At 36.8% G+C, this 10,815-nt stretch overlaps 1 protein-coding gene across 1 annotated transcript; it reads right to left on the bottom strand.

Moving 5' to 3' along the window:
- Positions 1 to 5,390: 5,390 nt before the first annotated feature.
- Positions 5,391 to 7,093, bottom strand: LOC133870636 (uncharacterized). Its single transcript, XM_062307800.1, has 3 exons — positions 6,669 to 7,093; positions 6,405 to 6,573; positions 5,391 to 6,032 (listed from the first exon to the last, which is right to left on the bottom strand). The coding sequence occupies exons 1-3, from the start codon at positions 7,091 to 7,093 to the stop codon at positions 5,391 to 5,393; spliced, it is 1,236 nt and encodes a 411-aa protein (XP_062163784.1).
- Positions 7,094 to 10,815: the final 3,722 nt, after the last annotated feature.

Genomic DNA, 10,815 nt, shown 5'->3' with positions numbered 1-10,815 from the left:
GTGTTTCACTTCTGTTGCTGAGCCGTATAAGTATTATATATGTCTCAATTTCATTATTTTTGTCTCCTTTCTTTCTTACCGGGCCAGATCGGTGCATGGTTTGTAGTATGATTTTCAGTTTTCTAGTTTTCTAAGTCCTTCGTGTAAATGATGGACAAAACAACAAGTGATCTGGCAAGTTTTCTAAGTCTTTATTGCACTTGTTTTTTTTTTTTTTTGGGATGAATAAAGGCATTTTATAACCAAACTCTGCAGAATACAATTCCCTCCGGTTAAGGCTGGAAACCCTCTCAACAACAGGGAAACAACTCAACCTGCACTAAACAAAAACAATGGCTACAAACAGGAGACAACAGCAACAAAATCACAAATTCCAAATCTGAACAAGCCTACTAGCCATAACAGAACGCTCAGTATGCCTCTTAAACATGATTCTACTTCTAACTTCCCATTGAATATGAGCAATAAGGGCCTCTTTAGTCTGGCTTGTGTTGCCATGACATAAGTCATTTCTTAAGCTCCACAAATGATACACAGCTGCTGCCAAACAAAGTTTACAGAGTAGCACCTGTAAACTACGGCCTTTCAGCTTACATGACCAGTCCACAATATCATCCCAATCAACACAAGGGTTCTGGATCAAACACACAGGGTATTACTTTTAAACCCCCACCAACACATCCAATCCTTGGTAACAAGAGCCTCTCGGAATACAAGCCACAGAATAAAAGCATGTCTAGGTATAGTCAAAGAAAACCAGACAACATTACTCCAAGGGACCTCTGGAAACTTTGTCCTAAGACAATTCAAAGTATTAGAGTAGGAGTAGACTCCTGTTTTTGAATTCCAAATCGGAATATCCCTATCACCAATATCAACATCAAACAACCTATTCTAAATTTCCACAAGGGTATCCGACCTAGACGGAGGCCATGCCCATTTTCCATCCTTGATAACAGAAAAACAGATGGGCATCAAAGCTGTTTCAGTATCATAAACAATACGAAAACCATAAGTATCCAACAATCTACCAGCACTACAAAAAAAACGCTATTTTGAGCCGCTTTTTTAGAACCCTTTTAAGCCCTTAAAACGGCTCTAAATAATTTGAGTCGTTTTTTTTGAGCTGTTTTACAAATGGGTCCACACCTGAAGTATTAAACATTAAAATTGATCCGTTTCTACAAAAAACGGTTCAAACTGGACTCAAAACTGTTTGAGATGCTTTAAAAAAGCGTCTCAAAACATTTAGAGTCGCTTTAAATAAAAGCGACTCAAACAATTTTGAGCCGCTTTTTTAAAGCGTCTCAAACAGTTTTGAGACGCTTTACAAAAGTGGCTCAAACAATTTAGAGCCGCTTTATCAAAATTGTTTGAGTCGGTTCAAAAAAAGTTCTCCAACGGGTTTGAGACGCTTGTTAAAACGGTTCAAAACTTTTTGAACCGTTTTAAAAAGCGGTTCTAAAGTTTAAAATGCTTCTAAATTAGAAAATTATTAAAATATAAGTTTTGAGCCGTTTTAAGTGTTAAAACGGCTCAAAAATTTTAAAATAATTGAAATATATTGTTAGAGCCGTTTTAACACTTAAAATGGCTCTAAAATTAAAAATAAATAAAATACAATATTTTTTTTTATTTTTTATTTTAAATACCTAATTGCAAAAATATTGTTTATATATATAAACTCATAAACATCCACATAAACTCATATAACTCAAACTTCATATCAAGGCATTAAAACAAAAACAATAATAAATACAACATATCACCATACATAATTTCAATCAACCCCAAACCGATCAAGTTACCTACAATTATAAACGGCATATCACCATAAATAATTTCAAAACATAATACATAAGTTACTTATGATCACAAACCGATCAAGTCCAACCAATAACACAAAAGTTACCTACATCATTTACAAAATTCAATACTACATTCACAACAACTCAATATGTCTTTTTCACGATAGTTCTTTTCACATAAACTCATATATAACACAAACTTCATATCAATGCATTAAAACAAAAACAATGCCTTAATGTACACACCAAGACATTAAAACAAAAACAAAAACAAAAACAATAATAAATACAACAACATATCACCATATATAATTTCACTTAACCCCAAACCGATCAAGTTACCTACAATTATAAACAGCATATCACCATAAGTAATTTCAAAACATAATACATAAGTTATCTATGATCACAAACCGATCAAGTCCAACCGATAACACAAAAGTTACCTACATCATTTACAAAATTCAATACTACATTCACAACAACTCAAGATGTCTTTTTCACGATAGTTCTTTTCACATAAACTCATATATAACACAAACTTCATATCAATGCATTAAAACAATAACAATAACAAATACAACATATCACCATATATAATTTCACTCAACCCCAAACCGATCAAGTTACCTACAATCATAAACGGTATAACACCATAAGTAATTTCAAAACATAATGCATAAGTTATCTATGATCACAAACCGATCAAGTCCAACCGATAACACAAAAGTTACCTACATCATTTACAAAGTTCAATACTACATTCACAACAACTCAAGATGTCTTTTTCACGATAGTTTTTTTTCACATAAACTCATATATAACACAAACTTCATATCAATGCATTAAAACAAAAATAATAACAAATACAACATATATAATTTCACTCAACCCCAAACCGATCAAGTTACCTACAATCATAAACGGTGTATCCCCATAAGTAATTTCAAAACCTAATACATAAGTTATCTATGATCACAAACCGATCAAGTCCAACCGATAACACAAAAGTTACCTACATCATTTACAAAGTTCAATACTACATTCACAACAACTCAAGATGTCTTTTCCACGATAGCTCCTAATGCGTATCAACATCATCAGACGTCAAGAGCACATCACCTACATTAGTGATTTAAATGAAATGTGTTATATATATATAGTAACGATACACGTAATATTTTCAACTTTATATACTCAAAAAATAACCCTTTAGTCCTAATATACATTTTCAACTTTATATACTTAAAAAAATTATAGTTCATCATGTTTGAAGCTAACCTGGTGGACTAGTTACTGTGGATGTCACCCTCACGATGAGCGTGACGCAGACAAAGAGTTGCCTAGAAGTGATGCATTGACTCTAGCAAGATCGTCAATCTTCTGCATCTTCTCCATCATTTGATCCTGTCTTGCAATTCTTTCATTAGTTTGTTTCCTCTCTTCATCCGCGATTCTCCTCTCTTCATCTGCTCTTCTCCTTTCTTCGTCCGCTCTTCTCCTCTCTTCCTCTGTCCTTCTCTTCTCTTCCTCCCATCGCTCATCCGATATTCTCTTCTCTTCCTCCCACTTTTTCATCATCTCATTCATTTGAGTATTAAATGAAGATTCTTGAGCCAACTGTGATGCAGATAATCGAGAGGTGGGTCTAACTGGTAATGGGCCAACCCCCATTCCACGAACACGACCCGAATATTCTACCCTTCCCATTGCCCTTGCAAGATCATCATCTTCTGCCCATAGTATTGAACCCTATGGAGATACAGGGTTCGCTCTTGCAGTGTCATCTGTCATCAGCTCCTTCAACTTTTCCTGACATATATATATTAAATGTGTTAATTATTAGACATTTATTTGCTTTGGAATAAATATTTGTACTACTTTATTAGATGATATATTCAACAACACACAAATAAAGACAAAGTTAAGCACTTACAATCGTCTCTCTAGTTGCTTGCTTGCTGGGCGTCCCATCCCTTTTTGTGTGAGTTGCCACAAAAACTTCAGCTCGGGTGGGTGGCTTCTGCTTTAATATCTCCTACGAAAACAAATATATAGTTATCAAATAAGAGTCGAATGTGCGATGTGAATTCAACAAGAATATCTATATTTAGCACCAAAAATAAATATCTACTAAACAAAATGATCATCAACTAGTAACATGATTCTTGTTAATAAATAAATCAATATATATTGAGAATGAAATCAATGTACCAGCTCTTTCGTGAATCTGGCGTAACTCTTCGAGCCATATGTGTGATACTTTTCGATATTTGTTTATTTCTCTCAGCTCTTGCCTACGCAATTGTTATAAACAAATAAAGTATCATGCATTGTTAAAAGTTTAAAGATATGTACTTTAAAAATAATAACATTTATTGATATAATTACCTTATCTTCTGAAGTCAACCATGTGTCGATGGCCATCTCCATGTCCTCAGCATCGAACTCCGTGATGTTGGGTGTCGACTCAATAATGGTCTCGCGAGTATCATTGGCTTGTATATTTATAGCCTTCTTCACCCTATACTTAAAATTTTTTTTGTTTATACCCGAAGTCTGTCATTGCTATCCGTTTGATCTCATTCATTGGTGCATCAGGCATGATGTAAAATTTTTGCTACAAATTAGTAAAAAAAAAAAAAAAAAAAAAACATTTATATACTATGTACATGTTGTAATATATATTCATCGCAATAAATTTGTAAATAACTTGTTTTACATACCATTAGGGCGGCCCACAAGTCCTCTTTAGCCTGAGGCAGTATCTTCCTCCAGTTTTGGGCACCTAGCCCCACAAACTTCCCACTCCGAACATATTTCGCCCCTAGTCGGCTAAATTTCATGCCACTCGTGCCAATTGGCTGCCACGTCGCATTAAAATCGATGACCACCTTCTCGCCCGCGGGTATTGTCCAAAGGGCGATTGGAGAGCTAATATCTCTGATGTGGAAATTGTTATCTGTATCTGTATTTAAATTAAACAGATGAAAAAAAAATAAAAAATTATATGTGTATATAAGTTAAATAATCAAGTAAAATATTTGGAGCCTAGACTACATATATATCAAGTGTAACATACATACCTATCGTACGGACTTGTCGACTATCCAATTGTACGCCAATATTGAGAGTTTGTTCCCTCTCAGACTCTTGTGTGGGAGCTCGTTCCATATCAGACTCTTGAGACTGAGCTCGTTCCCGCTCAGTCTCTTGTGCCAATATAGTAGAATCAATATCATCAAAAGACTCTACAAACCCATCAGCCGTATCCGATGGCGTACTGTAAAGGCTCCTCAACCATGATTGCACTTGGAGAAGGTGGGTGGTCATCGTGTTCTATCTCAGCCAGATGTTGAGATGTCTCTATCTCAGGTGTAGACTCTGAAAAGAGTCGTATTGGGATCCGTGAAAAAACTTTCTTCTTTGGAGGTGGCTTGTCTACCATATCAGTCTACAAAATACACAAATATATATAAAGTGTCAGATCAAATGTAAATATAGAAATCACTCAATATGTTTAATGTAATTTGATATCAGTTTAACATTATTGAAAAAACAAAGTCATACATGCATGCTACTTTATTGTGGTTGTACTACTTCGATCGCAGGTATATTGCTACGGGCATAATGAAGGTCTTCACCGTAATCAACATCATTTGGATCCTGATTAATGTTCAAGTTCAATGGCTCACTCTCATGGTAGTTGAGATCTTCATCATTGTTCCCTTCTCCCTCATCAACATCATACACGTTTCTCGGTTTAGTCCTTATTATGCAACACCAGTCTAGGTTCCTGTCGTCATGGACATAGTATACTTGGGATACTTGTGAAGATAATACGTATGGATCATCCAAAATGTTATCTCCCGTATGTATTAGGTTTTTGAAATTCACAAGTGTTATACCATACTCATCCTCCGACCATCTTCTATCCTTTCTAATGTCCGCCCAATCACACTTAAATAGCACATACCTAGTCGTGTCATAGTACTCTACCTCTATTATTCGAGTTAGCTTCCCATAATAGGTATCGCCATCAACTGTAGGCACACACACGCCACTATTTTGGGTTGTTTTTTCTTCATCTTGGGCCACAGTGCGAAACAGCTTGCTGTTAACTACATATCGGTTATATTCGAAGGCTGTTTCAATTGGCCCTTTAGAATGCCATACAAGCTTATCCCCTAACTCAGTTCTACGTGTTTGGTCCATTTGGTTGACCTACGATTTGAGATAAAATTGCTTATAGTTGGCGAGATATAGAAAATTACATATACAATAAAATGTTGCTCATAGAAAAACCATATGAAATTCTTACGTAGTTACGGTACCAAACACAAAATGTGTCCCTATGTTGTCGGTGCAATTCTTTGTCCAATAGTCGGCCTCTATTGGAGTCGTGCCTCAGCTCATCCAGGTGCGTCCTATATGTTGGCAGTCCACATTTAGAATAAACAAGTGTATGTTTGAGCCAAAGTAAGATGTATTAATAAATATAACTCACGTGCGTAATTGAAGGAACTCGTCCGAGTTAAAAATAATATATCGATGGATCTGCGTCAATGTGCGTTGGTTAAGGGTTACTCGTGTTACCGCTCCCCTAGCCTCATCAGGGTTTCTCTGAGGCCTATTGTGGACTGTGAGTGCGTTCTCTAAGTACCGCGAACAAAATGTGATCATTTCATCCACTAAGTAACCTTCCACTATAGAACCCTCAGGTGCAGCTCTGTTGCGCACTAGGGATTTGTATCGTCCAAGGGACCTACATAGAGAAAACATAATTATCTCTTGTATTACCTCGTTGAGACAATAAAGGGAAAAAAAAAACCCTTATATATACATAGAATACATAATTACCTCTCAACCGAATACATCCACCGATAGTGTACCGGTCCACCAAGTCGACATTCACGAACCAAATGTATGACAACATGAACCATAATTGTAAAGAAGCCCGAAGGAAATAGTTTTTCAAGCTTGCACAATATGATAGGGATTTCAACTTCATGTCGGGCTAGATCTTCTTCCGTCAATGTTTTTGAACATATACCCCTAAAAAATGCAGACAACTCTATCAAAGGTTTCACAACCTTCTTTTCCAAGGATCCACACAAAGCTATTGGCAGCAGTTGTTGCATGAGTATATGGTTGTCATGACTCTTCATACTAACAATGGTACGGGCTTTAAGGTTCACGTAACGGGACAAATTGGAGGCATATCCATCGGGTACTCTAACATCTTTGATCACTTTTAAGAAATTAATTGTTTCCTCCTTAGACATCGTGTAGCATGCCGCTGGTAGATATGTTTTGCCTCTCTCGTTTGTGAATGGATGAAGTGTTTTTCTCAAACCCATTTTACGTAAGTCCAAACGTGCTGCGTGGTTGTCTTTTGTTTTTTCTTTCATGTCCAGTTGGGTCCCAATGATATTATCCAACACATTTTTTTTCGATGTGCATCACATCAAGGTTATGTCGTAACAAATTATCCTTCCAATAGGGCAATGTGAAAAAAATACTTTTCTTTTTCCATACTGCGGTCTCATTTGCCCCATGACCTTGTTGCACAGTTTTTTGTCGTTTGTCTCTTCTTGTGTCTTCATGAACAATATCAAATCCCTGTAATTGTCGTAGGATTTCAAGGCCATCTGGAATAATAGGCGCAACACCCAGCTCTTGTTTACGGTCAAAGGTTTTTGCCATCTGTCGCCACTTATGATCGGCAGACAACCATCGTCTATGCCCCATATAACAATATTTATGCCCGTATGTCAACCATGTTGACCTCGTTGAATGCATACAACAAGGACATGCCAGTTGACCCCTAGTACTCCATCCAGATAAATCTGCATACGCTGGAAAGTCATTTATTGTTCACATCAATGTTGTCCGCATAACAAATGACTTCTTCTTGGATATGTCATATGTCCGTACACCTACATTCCACAACTCCTGTAACTCTGATATTAAAGGTTGTAGGTAGACATCTATATTCATTCCTGGTGCAGTTGGGCCTGGAATAATCATAGATAATATGAAATACTGTTGTTTCATGCACATCCAAGGAGGTAGGTTGTATGGAACCAACATGATAGGCCAAGTATTGTGGCTTGTGCTCATGTTCCCAAAAGGGTTAAAACCATCCAACGCTAGACCAAGCCTAACATTCCGTGGGTCTGATGCAAAGTTTGGGTGTAGTGTATCAAATGTTCTCCAAGCTTCACCGTCTGCTGGATGCCTGAGCACACCATCTTTTGTGCGCCCATCAGCGTGCCACCTCATGTGGGAAGCGGTATGTTGTGACATGTACAACCTTTGCAATCTTGAAGCCAATGGAAACCACCGCAACACCTTTACTGGCCGTCTCTTCAATGTTTGGGATGACCCATCTTCTTCAGTAATTTCGTCCTTCCACTTTGATGCTCCACACACTGTACATGTATCTAACTTCTCATTTTCCTTCCAGAATAACATACAATGATTTCAACTAGCCGGAATCTTTTCATATCCAAGCCCCAAGTCTCTTAAATATTTTTTTTGTCTCATACATACTTTTAGGCAAAGCTGGCTCATCTGTTGGTACTATCTCATTGATGAACTCAAGCAACAATGTGAAAATCGTATTACTGAGTCCACCCACACACTTCAAGTTGTATAGATGAACAATAGCTGACAATTTGCTATATTGTGTTTTATCATGAAGTGGCTTGTTTGCATCCTGAACCAAGTTGTAGAATTTCTTAGCACTCTCATCGATCTCTTCATCAACTGCTTCAGGTACATAATCGGCTTCCACTTCCACTTGACACTCATCATCGTCTGCCCGAGTACTATGCATGCCAAAAACATCGTCTGCATCGTTCTTGACTCGTTGGGTATTGGTACAATATTTGCAGCCGGAGCCGGCTTGGGAGATTCAACAACATTTACTTTACTAGGTACATGAGACCTAATCTTCTCCCCATGCTAAATCCATTCAGTGTAATTAGGCATAATTCCCCTTCCACCGGTCAAATGGTCATATACTTCTTCTGGCCGTAAGCTCCTGTTCAAACCACACTTCTTGCATGGACACACAATTGAATTTTTATTTTTGGAGTTCGTAACTGCATACTTCACGAACTCTTCGGCCCCTTCCATATACTCCCTCGAACCTTTCCACTTCGTCATCCAACTTTTGTCCATATTTATCTTACCACATTACAATACACAAAATGGTTACAAATATATAACACAAATTAAGGACTGTGTTATATACACAAACGGTCCTCAATTGATTACTAGAATCTTTTTTTTTTTTTTGGCAAAGAATTGAAAAAAGAAGTTGATAACCTAGAGCATTATCTAAAACAACGCGACCTCTTCTTAAATTTCTTTGGTCCTAGGTCATGAATTTATTTTCACATTTAATGGGTCAAATTTAAGTTGGAGCATGATTCAACAACCTGGGTATAATGCAATCCGGCCTCCAAGTTAAATTCTTAATTCTGTTATTAGATTTTTTATTTGCATACTATATTTATCTATTTCGTTAGTTGTATTTTTTAATATTTTGAATCAATTCTTATTTACTTTTTTTTTTATTTAAAAAAAAAATTAATTCTCCCGAACAAAAATCATAGCTCCACCACTGTTTTCATTCATAATTCACCAGAAAATACTAGGGTATTACACTGTTACTATGTTTTTTAGTTTTTTTTTTTTTTTTTTACAATATTTTTTTCTTCCCTAAAAAGTTTTAGGTATGAATCAAATTTTTATACTAATTTATTTTTAGATTATTACACTGTGTAAATAAGCATTTATATTTAGATTGCTATTTTAATATATAGATTATTACACTGTCTATGAATATAAAGTTTTTGTTATGTATTTTAATTTTATGAAATATATAAATGTAAAAATAATAAAGCAGAAAAAAATTTAAAAAATAAATAAATGAAAAATAAATATTAAAAAAGCGTGAGGGAGCTGTGAGAGAGACCTCTTGTTCTTCGCCGGTCGGAGCTGTGAGGGAAACACCTGCAGAGAGAAAACGTGAGGGAGAGAGAGAGAGCTAAACAAGGAAGAACAGTGAGCTAGAGACCGAGGGACTTACCCGGCCTTCCAGCGGGGTAGCCGGTGGTGGGGGTTTTAGTGAGAGAGAGAGAGAGAGAGAGAGAGAGAGAGAGAGAGAGAGAGAGAGAGAGAGAGAGAGAGAGAGAAAGAGAGAGAGAGAGAGAGAGAGAGAGAGAGAGAGAGAGAGACCGCCGAGGGAGAGAGACGACCGGAAGAGAGACAGCTAGAACGCTGTGCAGGGGAGAGGAGAACGCCGATCAAGAGGAACTGGGTGGCCGGCTTCACTAAAATGGCCGGACGGAGAAGACAGAGAGAAAGAGAGAGAGACAAAGATGTCGAGAGAGAGCGTGAGAGAGACAAAGATGGCCGGAGGGGGAGAAGATAGTATGGGGATCAGAGAGGCGTTGATTTTAAAAAAATCAACTTTCGCAATAAATGCGAAATGACAAGAAGAGAGGCGCGGGATAGAACTGTGTCCCGCGCGAATGCCTCCCGACTCCAAACGGAGTCGTTTTGGTCATTACAAAACGACTCCATTTGGAGTCGTTTTTTACTAGAAAACGACTCTAAATAGAGGCCGTTTTGCCTAAAATGACTCTAATTATTTTCAATTTTTACTCTATATATATATATATACATATATCACAACAAATCAATAAATATTAATTGTAATCTGTTGATAAATATATAGTTAGTTATTAATATGTTTAATTAGTATATAATATGTATATGTGTGTGTACATGTATATACATATATTGCCATACTAACCAAGTACTCTACTCTCTCTTTAGAGAAAGAACGTTTGAAGTTTCTATAGAGAGAGAGAAACCTAAAAGCTTTGTTCGTCGGGGAGAGAGAGGCTTCACATCTCCGATTCCGGTGCTTTTCTCCTAGCCTTTAAGGCAAGTCCGATCTTTTATACTCGGTTGGATTTTATCCGACAAA

Source organism: Alnus glutinosa, chromosome 6 (genome assembly GCF_958979055.1).
Source record: "Alnus glutinosa chromosome 6, dhAlnGlut1.1, whole genome shotgun sequence".
Lineage (NCBI taxonomy): Eukaryota > Viridiplantae > Streptophyta > Magnoliopsida > Fagales > Betulaceae > Alnus > Alnus glutinosa.
This window is presented reverse-complemented; position numbering and strand designations above follow the sequence as displayed.